This window comes from Chaetodon trifascialis, chromosome 12 (assembly GCF_039877785.1).
Source record: "Chaetodon trifascialis isolate fChaTrf1 chromosome 12, fChaTrf1.hap1, whole genome shotgun sequence".
Classification (NCBI taxonomy): Eukaryota; Metazoa; Chordata; class Actinopteri; order Chaetodontiformes; family Chaetodontidae; genus Chaetodon; species Chaetodon trifascialis.
The window spans coordinates 9,265,590-9,284,977 of NC_092067.1; the positions used below are offsets into that span (position 1 = coordinate 9,265,590).

The following is a 19,388-nucleotide window of genomic DNA, read 5'->3' on the forward strand; positions in this document are numbered from 1 at the left end:
ACTGGAGCAACAATCAGAGTGTGATATGACACTTTGCTGAGGCCTTTATTCTGCACGACTCCTGCTAATATGCAAGCTCACCTAAGTAGGGCTTTAAAACCAAGTTTAATTCTTTGAAGACCAAAGCATTTCAATTTTTTCCAACAGACCAGTTCACAGCTAGCCCTGGACTGCCAGTGGGGTAGCCCAAATTCCAAAATCTATCATCTGGAAACACACAAAAGCCCCCTCCGTCAGATATTTCCTTTCAAAGCCAGTCAAAAAAAGAGAGAGAGGGAGAGGGTGCAAAAGCTCAGAGTAGAAATGTCTAACTCCATGTCCCCCCTTCCTCTTCTCTTTCTCGCTCCCTCTTTGACACACCAGGAAAAAGACGGATATAAATAACCTCAGGTACAGCACTGCCATTTTTCTAAATGAAGAGCAAAATAACCCCCGCGCTCGCACTCACCACTCTTGTTCTCAAAACTGAAAGAGTGGGCCTCCATTGAAGGATTTCAAAAATAGGGGCAATTTTAATCATCTCCCCATTCAATCTCAGTTGGATAAATCATATCTGAGAGATTTGCATAAATACAAACCATCAAAGACTTTTCATCTTCAAAGAGGTTTTCAAGACCCAATAGGCTTTGTACTGTAATCATCTGAGGTCACAACCCTGTGGGAGCAAGGCTGCTATGGCAACATAAAAACTAACGCTGGGGGCTTAGCATAATATCCCCCCTCCTTCGCAAACACAGGAAGGGGAGGTGGGTGGGTGGGTGGGGGGGCGAGAGGGAGTGTGAAAAGAGGGTGTAGATAAACCTATTTCTGTGACAGAGGAAACTAGATAGATATGGCCTGTTGTGGGGAAACCTAGCTGATATTACACACAGAGATTACCACCGTGACACTGCGCCATGCAAACCCTAACAAGGCTGCGGCGAGCCGCGCAGGCTGTTTGGATTCTGCTGGAGGAAAACAAATGACAGCTCAATGCGGCACCACTGGATAAAGAGCCTCCAAGCCTCTCTGATTACATGTTTCTGTCCTTCGGCTGTATTCTCCTCTTCAGCTATTATACACTTTGAGGGCCTGATTTACACTGCAGAAGAGGTGCTTTAATGCTCGCTCATTGTTCCTCCGGCGCGTACAGCAACCATTAGCTGTCAATGGCTCTCAAAACCGGGACACTTTAAGATGTTATTCACTACTGAATTGGGAAAAAAGAAAAGAAAAGAAAAAGGAAGAAATAACACCTCTTCCTGCCATTCAAAGCCATGCTACAAACAAGCCCTCTGACAGTTTTGCCACCCAATCATGAAAAGAGAAGGAGGGAGAGATGGAGCTGGAGAAAGAAGGCTATAGTGGGACAAGTTTCAATTAATTTTCTTCAAAAGGGGGCCAGATTAAATGTTTCCGGCCTGCTGAAGTGTTCATTTCACAGAGGGGAAGCGGAGAAAGGGATGAGGGGAGGGGACAGGAGGAGGAGTAGAGGAGGAGGAGCGGGACAGGGTGCGATTCTTTCGGTCCCAGTGCACACCAAATAGTGTGGTGGGCAAAGAATGCACACGGCTCCGAATCTGTGTGAGAATTGTCCTCAGACAAAGGAGGGAGTTACGCCTGTTATAGCCCAATAAGGCCTGTCAGTCACACAAGGGCTGGGGGAGAGGAGAAAGGCAGAGCTAAAGATTTCCACACAAAGGGAAACAAGCAAGTCCATCTTTTAGCGACAAATCAGTCTGGAGGTTCCTGTGCTAATATCAATAAAAAGGGAGAAAAATAAACAAGTGAGGGATTTACTGCGCAGCCTTACAAGAGTGGAGAAAATCAGACGCATGCTTACAGCACGGAGACATGAGCGAAGAAGACACAGAGGAAAAGTTGGAGGGACAAAGATGAGCACACGCGAAGGAATCGAGTTCCCATCCAGAGAGTCTGCTTCAGGAGCACACATGCACCTGCCCGCGCACAAACAGACGGCAAACACACTGCGAATCAAAAGAGCAAAGACATTTCCAGCGAAGGGTTTTAAGCGACAACGCTGTAGTATTTAGCCAGAAGAAGAAAAAAAAAAACAGCAGCATTTTCAGCACCATCCTAAAAATAATGACAACAACAGTGAGTGGTTTTTTTAAAAAAAGAAATGAATGCCAAAGAAAATGGACTTTTCTTTGTAAAGTGAGGAAAAGTAGCGGAGGGAGAAACGGCTGAGCTGAGGGAGAGAATTAGTGAACACCTGTCAGCAATTATACTTGGAAGAAAGAAAAGGCAGCAGGAAATAGATGTGCGCTAATTAAAACCACTAGTTAAAAACTTCCTGCTCCTGCCCCAAGACCATGGATGGTTGTGTGTGTGTGTGTGTGTGTGTGTGTGTGTGTGTGTGTGTGTGTGTGTGTGTGTGTGTGTGTGTATTTCATATATTATATATGAATACATACATATGTGCGTGTGTTTGTGTGCACATAGTAACACTGAGGAAAAAGCCAGCAGACACCCACCATTCACTACTGATTACCTCTCTCTCTCTCTCTCTCTCTCTCTCTCTCTCTCTCTCTCTCTCTCTCTCTCTCTCTCTCTCTCTCTCTCGTAAACTAATCTTAATTTCTGCTCTTTCTAAACATTTGTAGGTTGAAAGCTGGGAAAAAAAGTAAATCAGCCAGCCTTGCTTAGGTGCACTGCTTGCCCGTGTGGACAGAGAGAGAAAAAAGGATAAACAGACACAGCTCAGGTGGTGACAGATTAAAAAAAAAAGTAGTTGAACATCAATAAAGCACCTTTGAACTGTATTCAGACACAAACAGTGAGGGAGGCAGACAGTAACCCACTTCCTCCTGGTAAGTGAACCATATGGAGCTGATCGGAAAAGGCCTGCATTAATGATGTCACTGTCTCCTGACCTTTCGGGACCTGACATCCGTACAGCGCCCCTTTATTGAAATCCAGAGGGATGGCCAAGCCCAGACAAACACCTCTTAACTCAAGCACAGGCCCAGCCAGGATGGACAAATTGCAACCGGTAACTTCTGAGAAGAGAAACTGAGAACAATATCAGAAGGTAATCACTTCAAATGGATTTATTTCATGTGCAATTCTCAGTCTGCACCATCGTAACACTGCAAAGGTTTCCACTGTCGGATGTCAAATCTGACGTCGAATCAGTTTGTGACACATCTGTGCAGACGTCTAGTCAGAGAGGAGGCAGGAGATCTTTAAGCACCGAGTCAAAAGCGACTGGATTTGCTGTCTCACTTGCTTTTGACTTTGTACTTCTAGATATCAGTCTGTCATCTTTCTCATCCACTGGAGCCTCAGAAACTGAGAAGTTTGAAACATATTGTGAATGTAAAGAATATTCCAAGGTGTGCATGATTAAGGGAATGTTATGCAGGTTTGCCGCATATTTTCATTCACTGTATCTGTCTGGCTGAGCGCAGAGACTGTGATTAAATTAATTCTTAGCCACAACATGACACCGTTCAAGGCGGTCTCCAGTAAGTTCAGCGGTGGCAGAAGGCACCGTTGTGTTGTTACAGAAAGCTATCGGGCTTCTGAAGCTAATCCGAAGAAATGTCATCCGTTTCTTGAGCAGCAGCCAAGAAAAACACTCTGTCTGTCCCCGAGTCCTGCCACAGGGATCGATTCCCACTTTTACTGGGAAATGGAAAAGTTTGTTATGATTGCTTTGAAGATTCCCGCGGTTTCCTCTTACTTCATGACTTTGTGGAAGAGCACCACTGTGTTTTTTAAAAGACACCCAGAGGTGAAAGGGAGAAATGTCATGGGTATTTCTTGTCTTATTTAGTTTTTGCATGTATTGCAACTTGCTTTCAGATACTCCATTCAGCTCTCTGTGTAACTTACCCACTGCACCTCCTGCGTGTCCTCCACTTTGGGCAACATGATGGCAGGAGGGAGGACCTCAGCCTGCAGGATGACCTGCAGGTCAGCCTCAGCTAAGCCACTGGACACAGAGTTCACCCTCACACACTTCTCTGTCCGGCCCAAGTCCAGGTCTGCTAACATCCTGGGAATGGTCTCTCTGGCCTCCGTCTGCAGCACAGGAGCATTAAACACACAAATCATGATTATTTCATGGGGGGCATTTGGTGAAATTCATGAGGGAACATTTTAAAAGCAAGCATAGTTACTGTGAGGGATGAGAAACCAAGAATACACAAGAAAAAAAAAAAAGCTGACAATTGAGAGCTGGGGATTTGGATTTTGAGAACTGGATAAATTGCTGAAAAATGCAGTGAAAGTCCAATTTCCTTCAAGGAAATATCGCTACATAAATGATATTGACCATTAAGCATGCTCATAAAAATAAACATCACATTACAGGCACAAATAATGTTTGATCAAAGGGGGAGATTGACAAAGCACACATCGTTTTGGAATAAACGATACCAAGAGGAAACATTAACATATTAAAAACAGGCAGAAAATAACACAGCACATCTTCACTCTCACTGCACCGTAGTCTATCTTTATACAGTATGCCACAAATCAACAAAACAGGCTGCACGCTCAACTTTGTTCTCTCAATGCAGGCATTGTATGTGTGGAGCAGGAAGAGAGATGAGGAGGATGGAAAAAAAAAGAAAAATCAAAGAGAAGCCTACAGTCCCAACTTCTATCAGTAACACAGAAGCACACGCCGCTATATTCAAACCAGATGCCGGGCTTCGAGAAGGGAGAGAAAAAGGGATGGAATGGGGAGAGAGGTCCGGCGAGTGTGAGGGGAGAGGCTCTCCGGGAGAAATGTGGTCTGAGTTAAGCAGCATGAGGAAACAGTAGCTTTGGAGTTGTCAGGTCAGATCAGAGGCTGGAGCTTTTGAGCGCTTGTGTGTGTGTGCGTGTTGTAGAGATGCTCAAATTGGGATTTTATATCCAGTTTGGGGATGCTTAGTCATGAGATGAAATGTGAGCAATCGATGGACAGTACCGATGGACAGTGGCAAGCGTGGCATCATGGAACTTCATGCTTGATGGGAACTCAATGCCTTGAATTCGCTGCAAAAATCGGGCTGATCATTAGAAGACAGATGACTCAAAAGTGGGTGTGCGCATGAAAGAGAAACAGTAGACAGATATAACATGGAGAGCCCATACATCACACTCTCTTGTAAAAACTAAAGTGGACCAGAGTCAACCTCGGTTCAGTTGTATGAAAGCTTATGGGGACCCCTCAAGGGTCATGGGACAGCCTCTGAGACAAAACAGCCCTCGCTCTGATCTCCTGGAATGCAGAACTGTACTTGATATTACCAACACCCCTCCAGTATCAATAAAATATGGTATCAAAGTACATATCAAAGATTTGCTGGGATTTAATAGGGGTCATGGGCGGGCTGGGCTGCTGTGTGTCATCCATGTCTGCCTTTCGCCTCATTGAAAGAGACAAGAGGGACTGTCACAGCGTATGACGAGCGAACTGTGATCTTTGCCTCTTACTCAAGTTGTGCTCGAACCTCTCTGTTACTCTCTCTTACTGCTGCTCTCATGAGCCAGGATAGACCCGTAACTGTATCGCGGTAACTTAAAACGGATGGAGCGATTTACGCAGCCATAATTCACTCTTCATAAACCTGCTACTTGGTGGATAAAATTCAGTCTGTCCCAGCCCAGTTCACGGTGACAGGAGAAAACTGATCTGCGAGAATCGCTGGTTGCCTCTCATGTAGTGAGTCACACTGATCCCTGACCAAACTAAATAAATAGCTGTCCAGAAATGATCAAAAAGCATGGTTTATAACATTCACAGATCAAATAGACTGCAGCTCCAGCCAGAGCCTGATATACTAGCAGCTTGCATGTATAAAATTCTTTTAATGTAACTAGAGGCCACTCATCGCAAGGATTGTCTCCTGCACTTTTCTCCATTTGCGACGGTGTTTCTGAAACCATGACGCCAGGAATGGCTAAGGAGATGGCCAGGTCACTGTGCGCCAACCTTTCTTTTATCTCTATTTCCCTCTAAACCGAGAGAGATATTATTCTGCCAGACACCTTGACCCCTACGGGCTCCGCTACTCCAAGCTTGAATAAAGCCCTTTGAAAAGGAGATATTTTACATTAATGGACAGCCATCCAACAAGTTGCTTCAAAGCTCTCTCCCCAATCACCTGGTGTCCCACGGAGAGCTCGCCCCGACGTCAGCCCCATCTCCTCTTTGATTCCCTCCATCATCCTCATCATTAGAAGCTGACACACAAGGCGGGCGGGCGGGCGAGCAGTCGGCCAGGCGGGCAGGGCCGCCGAACGCACACATGCACACGAGAAGCTTTTCAAGTACAGAGAGGCTGACCTTCCAGAGAGTGAGGTCAGCTCCTTAACACACAGCCTGAGCCTGGGCGCTCAGGAGCCTACAGAGTGCTGTGTATACCTGACGCAGCATGGCCACTGCCTCGCAGCCCACATCAGGTTGGAGCGTCCAACCTGATGTGTGTACAGTCCACAGCGGGACCATCTTCCTGTCCAGCATGGGATCACGGATGTCCAGCCCTGCCGTCATGCAGCTTGAAACAAGCAACGTCAAGCATTGGATAGACTCCGGCTTCAGACTCACTCTCTGTGCCTTCATTCAATTTGAATTAGATCTCAGTGCAGTGGTAGTTACTCTATTATCTGGGTAGACACGAGGACAAATCAAGAGCTGCGAATGATATGAAATGTGTATAAGAAAAGGCGTGGGGAGAGGTACAATCAATCTTTCTTGTAAAACAATTGAGGGTATATTATCAAGAGCCTGAGAAAATACATAAAAGACATAAATTAGGTTCATTTACAAAGATTTCAAACATTTACATTCTCCAAAAAAATGTTTGTCTGCATTCTGCAAAAACATCGTGCATGTACGTACATCACTGACACTGCGCCTTCAAACAGCGGAGGGAAAGTGTACACATGTGGTTTAGTGTGAAAAGAGAGAGAAATCATGAGTCACAATGAGCAGAGTTGTTTTTCCAGGTTTTTTTCTACCTTTTGAGAGCTGGCGTTTTGCATCCCGCTGTGCAACTCGCGATGCCATTTAAAATGAGCTGTAGACTATCTCAGGTGAAGGCTGCCTGCCTGAAGTGTGACTGCGTACGCATTTGTTCATCTGTCTTTGTCAGGGTGTGTGTGTGTGTGTGTGTGTGTGTGTGTGTGTGTGTGTGTGAGAGAGCGGGTTTCAAGTCATTGCGGATGGGTTTTGACAAGTGACACGCCGCACTCCAGAAAGCCGTAGTGAGATGACTGACTAATTCAGGCTACGTTGATAACTGAGACGTAGCAGAAGGAGATTGGGGCCTTCACTCTGTCAGTTGGAGGCACACCGTGTTATCCGTTAGCCTGTCAGGGTAGACAACAAGACATAACTAGCAGGATGGAGGAGGAGGAATTCGTAAATCGCAAATCCTGCTTGTCATTGTTGGTCAAAACTGACAGCCTGAGGTGGAAAAACAGCTAGTTATTACACACTATTTATTCGCTTTAATTAGCCATGAAAAGATCTCATTACAGCTCTTTGGTTACAGTTCATTACAAGCTGCATCGCAATGTTTTTAGGGAAATGAATTCCCAAAGCTATGTATCCATTTTGTAGGGAAAAAAACAGTGAGGGCTCATCATTCAGTGCCTTTACAAGATATATAATCTGTTCTCTGCATAATTAAAATTACTGAGCAGCGTTCATTAGTGAATATGCATCAGTTTGTTTCCTAATGATTTATGTCTCATTTGCAACTCCCAGTACAGCCGTCTACACCAGTAAAGTCTGTCCAGACTACTCACTGCAACTAACACATGACTAATTAAGCTTAACTTGATGTGTCTCTATTAGCGTTCTTTTAAATTAATGGTTGAATTTAAATCTGTGATATTATTATTAAGGTATGTAAGTGAGCTGCATTTGGCTTTGAAGCCCGTATGAGCTGGAGCTCATCTTTAAATCAGCTACTCCGAGGTCTAAGCAGAGCAACACCGGCTCCGAACAAAATGGTTTGGCATGAAGATGTCTGATGCGGCACTGACGGCAAATACAACCCATGGCTTGTGAATCTGTGCCAAAGGGTGCAGAGTGAAGGAAATAAATAACAAAAATAATGATAATAAAAAAATAAAATGACCTATGGCTGGGGTGAAGTATTCTCCTGAAGTTCAGGTTCAGCCATGATTCAGGTTTCTACCTGATCATTTCAGGACTTCTGCTAAGCACAGCCTCTCACCAGGTGCTCTCTGCTGCTCTGAGTCAGCACAAGCTTGCAGAATCAGGTCAATAAATATGATCATCTTCCATCTACATCTATCTTAAAGCTGGTCGCAGGTTTACAGTAGATCAACCGCACTTACATTTCACATATAGACTGTCTAAGACATTTTTTGATTTATGATGAGAGCATCTTGAACTGGCATTAAAACATTATCATTAACATTCTTTAAACAGATTATTTTCTCCAGACTGTAAGGTAAAGCTAGGCAATGTGGCTTCAAAACATGTTTTGTACATTTTATAGTCAATTAAGTAGAAATCATAAAACTTTGTAAAACATTACTCAATATGATCATGTCAGTGCAACATGATTCCACAGTCAATTAGCCCGACTGGCTAGATTCAGAGTGTTTTACAAAAGTGCACAACTGATTCAATTAAAATTTGGCAAAATGTTACTGAAGAGTCCATTTGAAACGCGCACAGCAGTTTTCTTCACGTTGAAAAGCCGTCTGCTGTAACAGAGGAATCTGCTTTAACGCTGTAAAGGCAGTGCAAATGAACCTGAAGCTGTGCGATGTGAGCAAAGTCTTGGCAGATCCTTGTGAGGGTGGATTTGTTCTCAACTTGGTGTCACAATCAGTTTGTGCGACCCAGGTGCTAATAAGGTGAAGAGGGTGCGAAAGCACAACAAATAAAGTGCAAACATGTGTCTTGAGGCCACGTGAAAAATGCAACTAATTGCATGATGACAACAAATGGCCAAGGACGGCGTGCTGGAGCGACTGAGGACCAGACCGTGCTCGTCTCTGACTGGAGGCCTGCACACATGACTTCACACCAAGGCTACATGTGCCACTTCTTCTAAATAACAATTCTAGATGAGGCATCTTATGCTGGTTTTATTGCCTTTTTTTTACATTGTCTATATTTACATTTCTTACTTGGTATAATGTGTTAACCTCAAGGGTATCTCACTTTCTATTATTTATATGTCACACTGATTTAATGTGATTTCATATAAACAAATGTAACTTCCCTCTTCTCTTCCATCTTTATTATCACTTGTCTTAGCAGCAGTAGTGAAAGATATTGTGACGTGGTTTCAGATATCTAACTGGGTCTGATTTCTTTTTCTGCCATTTAAACAGAAAATTAAAATGATTAAATTTCTTGCAAAATAAGAGCAGTATAGAATTGCTTATTTTTCCCCCTCATGTGCCAACATCTGCTCCACTCCTTTCCTCCTCCTCCTCCTCCTTCTCCTATTCTTTCATGTTTTCCTCTCCTCATCGCCTTCTCCATCATCACTCCTCCTACTGGGGTCACTCTCCAAGTGTTGCGTTGCGCAGCCCACGTAGCACAGAGCGGTGCGGGCGGCGGCTCTGCCAGTGAAAACACAAGAGTGTAACAGGATAATGAGAGGGGGAGAGAGGGCTCCTCTGTTCTCCGTGTCTCAGCATTTTCCGATTCCCTCGCTCGGCCTCAATCCTCGCCTTTATCCCACGATATCTGGAGCTGTGCGTTTCAAAAGACAATCAAAAAGCCTGAGAAAGCTCAAATGTAACCTACGAGGTATATCGATATCTAAAAAGACACATGAGAACATTTTTTTAAGCTTTCATTCAAGCCCTCTCCACCCCTGAGCAACCAATGCTAATCGCAGCGCTGTCATCACTCTCCTATGTGCCCCGAGCGCTCGCTCGCCTATCACACCCTCCCAAAGGACTCCAATCGATACCTGACACATGACACTTAACACACACACACGCGCTGTGACGGACAGTAAGGTTTGGAATGAAGGTCTTTCAGATCTGGCTGGGACAGGGTCCATTTTCTGGCTGAGCGGCTCACATCCCGTTTGTGAGTCTTGGCAGCCTGACTGGGAGTTTCTCTCAAGTCTCTCGGGTCCTCTGAGGTGTTGAGCGCACAAGTACACAAGCAGACGCACACAAGATCATGTATATACACGGATGTAAATACACACTAAATACAAATGTTCAGTATTCATTATTCAACTGGCGAACATTATTTCCCAGGAGCTCTTTCTGTCAAGGGTTTAGTCATTTGAATCCACTTAGACGGAGAGCAGATCTTTCTGTGTCCTCTGGAATAACACAGTGAGCACTGGACTGAGGTCATGTATTAGTTGACAGTTGGCTGCATAATTTATGTTAAGTTGAAAATCACTGGTGTCACACACAGTTCATGCATAGACCGTAGCTCATATATTGACTGCGTTACAACCCGAAAAATGGAATAGACCGTATTAATGTCATCATCTCTAAAGTGCATCATCTATTTTCCTTCAGCTGCTCTCACTGCAGCCACAGAGGTCCGTCTCAAGACCAGCAGCCACGGAGCGGAGGTACATGGCATAAAGATAAAACAGTTTACTTTATGAAATTATCAACAATAATTAACATATGAAAGTAACCATCAGTCTCTCAGTCACTAATTAACCTTTTAGTAAAAGAACTGGAAATAGTAGTATTGACAATTAAATGAGATTTTATCACTCACAACCTTCACTGTTGTAACTTTCACTATGTCAGCTCAATAGATGAGATGCAATTTAGTCCTTTTCTTGCATAAAGAAATTGTTACTGTTGACAGTCTACAAAGGGTACAAGACACCTGTACCGGATAATACAACAGACCTACAATAAGCTCTGCCTTTCAGAAGCTAGTATTTTCACAGTGACCTCGTCATACACTAACCCTCTGACACCAAAACATCCACTGACTGACCATTTATCATCCAACAATGCAGATGTTAACATGTGCACTCATCACTCACTGTCACTGCAAACATAAACACCTGAACATTGTAAATGTCACTGTAAATATTGATTATTCGATATTTTTTGCACTACTTAACTTCTTGTTCAGTCTTTTGTTTTTCTCTTTTTTCCTTGTCGAGCTGTATGTCTTTTTTTCCTATGCCAGTACACTGAGTCCTCTCAACTAATACAATCCTGTGCAGCATGATTGTATTATATGGTGTTCTATGGTCTTACGGTGCTCCTTTATGTACCACATGGAAGATAATTGCTAATTACTACTTGTTAGTACGTTCAGTAGCTTCTGTGTCTTGCATCTGTGTCTTGCTTGTAGTAGTTATGCAGCTGTTTATTAATGGAAAAGAAGGGTAAAAATAACATCTGCAATCTCTGCAAATGATCTCTAATATCTCTGTTGGATCTTATTCCTGCAATTGTGCTAATAAGAACGATCAAAGTAAAGTAAAAAAAACATAGCATCAATGAAACATGGTAATTCAAGTATGTCTGGTGGTTGTAATCACATCCATGTAGTCTAACTGTAAAATGCAGGAGTTTCTGGTTTCCACATGGGTTCAATAAAAGCTACTGAGGTGGCTGATCAGTATCAGCAGAAATGATTCGAGATGCTTTGTAAACCTTCAGACGAACAAACAGTGAATGAACCCGTTTTAAGCGCTAACAAGCAGTCCTGCTTCTGTAATGTGCTGATAGTGAATGCAGGACACTGGACCTCTGTCATGCTCGACTGACGTACACTGGACTGCAGACTGTTACAAGGTGTGTGTGTGTGTTCTCGTGCATGCATGTGCGTGCATTTGTGTGTGAATGTCTGTACGTGTCTGCATGCGCACGCTTGCCTGTGTGTGCATGTTTGTGTTCTGCGTGTCTTGTGTACTCGTGTGCGTTTGCAGGCGCGTGCTGGTGTGCGAGAGGTGCTCCCCGTCGTGTCGGCCGCGCCACCATGCCATCTGGAGAGGAAATCGAGTGTGAAGTACAGTATAGTTTGGGACCAAGCTCCGTGGCAGCGGCTCAGCAGTTAGTTCATTAGTTCCAAACTTCCAGGGATTAGGAGAGAATCTCTACGGCAGGGAGGCAGGGGGGAGTCAGGGAGGATGGAGGGACCCATGTGGGGAAAAGAGAGGGAGAGAGACAGAGAGAAACACCAGGAGGAATACTGGACCATAGGGCACCGAGAGACAGAGAGGGAACATGAGAGAGAGAGATAAACAATCCTAACCCTGAGGACCCTGGCGAGGGGAGATGGGCAAGAGAGGGGGACAATGAAAGAACAAGACAGAGAGGGAGAGGGGAGGAGAGAGGACAGGTGTAGCCGTCAGTTCCGCTCCGGGGTTTCAACCTGCCCTCCCTCTTCCTCCACCCCACTGATCATACAGATATGATGATATGTGTAAAAGTGTTAGAGCAGTCAGCCTTGTCTTCCCTCCCCTCTCTCCTCCTCCTTCTCTCCCCTCTGGGTCTGTGGTGACAGTTAGCAAGCTCTGGGTGGCTCATACCCTTTACTCCCTTTTTCTCATCTCCCTGCCTCTTAAGCAGCCAGCATTAGTGCCAAGACGGAGCGCAGACATTTTTGGAGTCAAAGCGGCAGGCAATTAAAGCGGGCACTCCTGGATTTGAATTTTCAAGGGGAGGGGGCGGACTGACCTTCATGCCGTACCTTTTTGTCATGAATATCGTTGCCTGTTTTAAGGTGAAGGTGAGAGATAATGAAAAGAATACATTAATGAACACATAATAGGAGGGTGGTTGTGGGCAGTAGCCCCATTTAAGGCCTATCAACGCGTACCCAGTAACTAACCTCACATATCACCTAACCCATTGTTGCTGTCGCCAAAACAGCGCTTCAGGATGGCATTTAGAAAGCTCACTCTCTGCTTTGCTCCCATTCTCTCTCCCTATGAAAAAAAATAGACATGCATTACAAGACCATTGTGGAAGCCTGGCATCTTTTGGCAAACACACAATGCGGTCGTCATGGTGAATATAATGGAAGCTACAGCATACACTGTGGTGCAAACGCACACTCAAAGTGTAAAGGCAAAACCTCTCATTTATTTTTGACTCAGTTGGTCTCAGAATATATTTTAATCTGACAACGTAGAAGGCAGGTTAGGGGGAATATTTCTATGGGGATGTTATGATGTCAACCATAACTTTCAGTCAGTGCAGTGTTTCACTTCTGTGTTTACTGACACAAGCGGATGTGAATGTGGCAGCAACATGTGCATCTGATTTGCATGAAGAACTGCCATATAAGTTCTACACGTTCAGTTTATGTGCATCAAAACTCAAAAGCAACATGGGCCAGATGTCATCAAAAAATCAAAGTGCAACCAATCCAAACAGACTGTTTAAACAGTTTCAGGAACCTATGGACCTATGGGACCATCACAGTGTACTGAAACACCCTGGAGTAATAATATAGAAAAATAATAATATAACAATTCTAATAAAAAACGGCAATGTGTTGCTTAGTTGCTCAATACCTGAACTATTACTGTCTGTGCCCAACAACACTGTGTCCACAGATTTTCACTGCATGTGGCATAGTTAGCAGCACGCTAACACCACAGCAGCAACAGTGCCAGTGCTCCATCTGTGTCTGCTGAGGATGCGTTCAGGTGCAGCGCTGCTGCGTAGGTCATTCACCTTTTGGGCAGGGCAAAAATGTGAGTGACCTACACAGCAGCCTGTCACATTTACAAAAATAAACTTAACATACATCCCTGCACGCTGTCTAATACACACGGCCCACATCTTAAGAACTACTGTGTCTTGGTCACGTCACTTTTGATTCATATTCAGTCTGAACCACCATGTTTGTAGGTACTGAATGCATGTCTCCCACCTCCAGTCAACCTTGTCAAATCACCAGATGTATTATGTTGTCTCTTGTTAAGCATCATCTCACTAAATAAACAACAAAAAAGAATTAAATTCAAACAAATAAACTTATAGCATGAAGCGTGTGCCGCTGCAATTTCTTTCCTCAAATGTTTAATTTACTCGACAATGACTAAATCTGGGTGATGTTTCATTAAATTCCCATTCCCTCACTACGTATTTTGCATTTCTTGAACAGAACACCCTAAAAAAAAAACATGCTGATGACTCCAAGCACACAATATTTCCTCAGTGTGGCCTTTCAGTAGAGACGGACAAAGTCAATCTGACTGTTAAGCGCCTAAAGTGTTGCTGCAAATCTTTAGGAAATATCCTCTTGTGTAGGTAATAAAAACGACAAATACAAGACATGTTGGAAAGTGGAATTTTTCAGCACCTATTTCTTAGAAGTATTCCTGCTAGCCTGCACACACACACACACACACACACACACACACACACACACACACACACACACACACACACACACACACACATACCATGGATTTCCAATTGTCACAGTGGAGAAAGAAGCTGAGAGTGTGGGAAGTGAAGAAAGGGCGCCAGTAGGAAAGGTACATTTTGTTATTGAGTAAATAACTAATTTCTATATTACACAGTATGACCGAGCAAACACATAATACAGGATTTTTTACAAGCTGTGTCAGACTCTTTTAAAGCTCACATGGACCTATGGTGTCAAGAATGGACGAAATCTGTCCTGACGCCATGTCTGCACCATGTAGTGCTGCTGTATCCTGATCGGAGAAAGAACTGAAGTAATGGAAGTATTTGGCAAGGAAATATTTAGCTGGAATAGTAATTTCCAGAACTTATTGTTGGTGTTTTCATGTGCACTACTCTGAGTGTTACTTGTGGGTGAACCTGCTGAAGGCCACAATTCTGCATGTTATGGGAGTGAAATTGCACGGCAGCTAATGTCATTTTCCTCTTTATTTTTAACACTATTTACAGGAGCCTGATGTGATCCTCTACAGGTACGACCCACCAGCTAATAGAACAAAGAAAAGGCCTTTGAAAATGAACGAAATTAAAAAAAAGGGAGCCATATCACATTCAAAGTTCCCAATTGTTTTCTGCAACTCACACAAAGTCAGGAATAATGTCTATTATTTTACGTGAAATGAGTAGGTCGGTGAAGAATTACGTGGGTTGGAGCAGGGCACTTTTGTTGAAATGGGATAGAGACATGGACCTGTCACATGCTGACAGCCAAGAGTCCAGAGTCTGCGTTCTCCTCAAGCCTGAATGGCCTGATTCAGTGCTGCATTCCTCTCTACATTTCCCCTCTAACACATAATAAAGACAGAAGATTTGACATCCACCAACTCCATCGCAGGGTCACAGTTTTAGCCTGTCAGTCACACGGTCACCATCATCTTATTGTCTTTGTCTGCTACAGGAACAGCCTCCAGCCATATCAATCATCTTTATTATCATGACTTAAAACCTTTGTTAGTTAACTTTTTACCCGGGCCCCTTCTTTATCCCACTCTCCAATCACAATTTCATGGGCAGTTCAGCAGGGCCAATGGGGAGGTCGTGTGGGCGGGAGGAGAATGCTTTTAACCTGCTGCATCTGGCGCTTTCCCGCTGCTCACCCAGTGGGACATGGTCACCTTGTTTTAAAGGACTCTGATAGGGGGGCACCACTGCCTTTATGCTATCATAATAGGGTGAAATGTGCTTGTTTTAAACATCTCCCTTAGGTAGTTTTCCTTTCAGTGATTAAGACCCAGCACCTGTCTGAAGGAGGGAGATGGAATTAAAAAAATCATCCAGGATCACACAGCTGTGTGACTGTGTGTTTGTGTGTGTGCGTGCTCCCCGCCTGACCCGCTCATACGCAGCTGCATATCATTTATAACACGTGCATCTGTGTATTTATGTACCTTTTTGCTGAGGGCTACACCATCCTCACAGTCCAAGACGGCGCAGTCGACATCCAGCGAGGCTAGTTTCCTCAATTTTCGCTCATCATTGCCAGGGCAGTAGAGAACCGCCCTGCGGGGTATGTAGCGCAGCGAGGGGCCTGCAGAGTGATGGTGATGACGCCATGCTTCGGTACACAACTGCCAGGCTGCGGGCAGGAGCCAACCACTCTCCCTGTCAACACAAATATATACATACATAAGCAAAGGGTGGCACACAGACATATCCGTGCCTTTGTGTACACTTCATAAACATACACAAAGCTCAGACAGAAGAACCACTGAGAATCCACAAATGCATGTCTTCTGTGCATACATTACCCATGATGAGCACACACAGCATCAATACGGGGCTAAGGGCAATGAATAATTAAAGGTTGCTGCTGCATTCATCTTCATAATGTCTACAGTGTATGGTATACATGAATATCCAGAAGGAGGCCTCTTCCTCCAGACTCAAGCAAAAGTTTGGAAACGTTTCATTTGGGAGTTCTGTTTGCCCTTCAGCTGTCCATTGAAGTGGATGAGAGACGTTGACCTGTGCTTTGGCTCCCTTTGTTGAGAACAAACTCACCCAAACACTGAGCCACTCATATGCTAATGTTGCCACACTGCTGAATATCTAGGCAAGGCAGAAAGTGAATGAGCTGGAGTGTCAGTAGTGGTGGGAGCTAAGTCATGGAAAAGTTTGGGGAACACAGTGTAGCTGTGTAGCTAACGGTTTAAAAAGCCACATTCAGCTCAATGTTAATTATAGGTGCAAAACTGAGGGCTGATTCTGCTATTGTGATTAGCAATGTCAAACACAAGACAATATTTGCTGAAAATTGATAAATTAGGAATACTACTCCGTATTATACTTCAAATCTTGTTTTATTTTCAGCGCCGTTTTACTGAATTGTAGTTCTCTAAGATAAAATAAGCTCACACATGATGAAATAAACTGAAACACTCATGGATGAGTACTACAAAAAATAAAACAAAATTTATGTATTTTATTCAGCGATGCTGAAAACAACCTCTCTCTGAGTGAAGCTTCACAGTATCAGTTACGTCTTGACAGCATGTACATTACTTATTCATTCTGGGTGTTTCTCTTAAATGCTCTGCAGCCTTCGCTCTGCAGAGGATGCTTCTTACAAGTTTAGAAAAACATGCAACAAAATGGTTTTGGTGGCGGTTTTATTTTTAGAAGCATTTAATTTTTTAAGCAGGGCCGACGGAGCGGCGGCCTGCTGCAGCAAAACGGAAGCGAAAATGTGCATCAAGTCATTCATGTTCTCCAGCCTTACAGCCCAGAAATCTAAATCATTTACTTGGTTGGCCACACTGTGAAATACCAGCTGACCAGCTATTGGCATGCACATCATCACATCCCGCAACTGTGCGTGCACAAGCAGATGCAGACACGAAGAGCGAAACGTTTGGGATCAGATATATCTAATTACAGCAAGAAGCAGCTTCTCCCTCCACTGAGGCTCGCTGGGTATCAGAAGCCCTTCGAGGGATCATATTTGTAGATAGAGTTCTTCTTTGCCTATAGGGAAGACAAGAGAAGGGGAGGGGTATTTCCTCTGTTGAAAGAGGGGGCTGAATTATTCTCTTTTCTTGTCGTTTGCTCTCTAAAGGACCTAAAGTCACTTCTATAGCCACTTAATCCTGTCAACTACGCTTCCACATGCCCCCCAGTCCCAATCAGGCCTAATCTGCACTGAGACGTCGCGGTTGTAGCAGCCACTTAAAACCAATTTAGCTTGCTTCAAGTATCTTAGCACTCGCAGGTATATAGAGAGGTATTTGGACAGGATTCACATAAGGTTTGGGGAGAAAATATGGCAAAGGTGTGGGAGGACTCTGGCACACCACCATGCAAATTGTGGACGGATGAAAATCGGTAGAGTTCACAGTTATTTCAGGGACTAAGGGGCACAGGGCCCAAATTGACGGGAAACAGCAAACAGAAAAATCAGACAGGAAAATAGTGGGTATGAGGGACAGAGGTGGGAGTGCTGAGTGGTAGGGGGGCAAGAGGGGGCAGGTGAGATCTAAATGAAATCAGTCTATTGTGTGCTCACTGCTTAGGGGGAAATGTTTGAAAGTCGTACTAAGCGGCCACTTAAAAGGCAAATATCTAATAATATGAGGGAAGTGCAAAAAGATGGTGGCTGTAATTTAAGAACAGGTTTGGTTTCATTATAAAGAAGCAAACTGAGAACAGGAAAGGGAGTGGAGGGGCCTTGATGTTGGCTCGAGACAAGACACTGGTAACTCAGGGATAAAGAAGGTTTAACTGTGAGGGGCTCGTAAAACACGCTCTGTTCATCTTACAAAATGAAACAATGTCTGAAAAGATGAGATGTGTGCAGGCCAACAGGACGCGGGAGCGAGGTTCACACTTTATGTACAGTAGGGCTGCAGCTAACAAAAACGTCCAAAGGGACGTCAGATGTCTTCTTTGAAGACTTCAGTCCACAACTGAAATATTTTCAATGTACCGTCATGTGTGAACAGCAGCCAGCTGTCACATTTGAGAGGCTGGAACCACAGAATTTCTGTCATGTCTCTTTGAAAAAGGACCAAAATTATGATCTGATTATCATAATAGTTGCAGATTATATTTCTGTCAATCAATTTATCAATTAATCGACTAATTGTTTAAAACCCTACATTAAAAATACATGATGTAATGATACATCGTGGTGGGTGTTTCCTGTTTTGACCTCAACTGAAGGTATTTATCGAGGTGGTGTTTCTAGAAGACAGGGCGCCTGTAGGCTCTGTGATTACATGGATGATGAAGGTTGAGACTTTGAACAAACTTCATGCCATCCCCTCACAAAAGGGGTCTTGCCTTAGTGATGCACTACTGCTCGACACAGCAACACTGTCTTTCTGCACGGAGCCCACAATTCCTATCTGCTTTTGCAAGGCATTTCTACACAGGGACTAGTTTGTCACCATCGATCCACAATGATGTCAAAGCTGCAGATGTGGCTGAGATCATTTGATACATGCATACAAGACTGATATGAATGTTTTCCATCACCTGTGCACCTAATTTTCTCTCACAATCTGCTATGACAATCACCAATCTTAAAAAAGCATTTTAAGCAGTTTATTTTAATTCTTTTTGTAATGGACGTCCTTTTAAACTGTTTAATCTGGAGCTGTTTTAGCATTAGGGTTTGACAAATAATAGATAAAATGTCAGAAGTGGTGGCTAATATTAAAAACGTGTCACTACAAGTGTCAGGCGGACATAAATATCACAGACGGATTAGAGCAGAGCTGGGGATGTAGGTCATCAAATACACTCATCACTTCCATTTACTACACACAATCTGGATGTTTTTATTTACACCATGCCACATCTGGTGGCCATTTTCCCATTATTAGATCACTATATACTTGTGTTCTATATATTTAACAGTCCCCAAAGTGCCATATGCACCTACGTTACCAATTCCTTTTCCTCTGCCCTCTTTTCCTTTCTTTTTTACATGAAAGGTTATGATAACACAGGGCTGTGTGGCTAAATTAGCAGCTGTAAAGTGGTGGGACCTGGCCACAGTGACTACG

General features: G+C 43.8%; 1 protein-coding gene across 1 annotated transcript in view; it reads right to left on the minus strand.

Moving 5' to 3' along the window:
- clybl (citrate lyase beta like) overlaps nt 1-19,388 on the minus strand; it is a 57,621-nt gene that overhangs the window by 10,985 nt on the left and 27,248 nt on the right. Inside the window, exons 2-3 of the mRNA XM_070976721.1 lie at nt 15,771-15,984; nt 3,841-4,029 (exon numbers count right to left, since the gene is read on the minus strand). Coding sequence (XP_070832822.1) covers nt 3,841-4,029; nt 15,771-15,984 — 403 coding nt within the window. The remainder of the gene's footprint in view (nt 1-3,840; nt 4,030-15,770; nt 15,985-19,388) is intronic.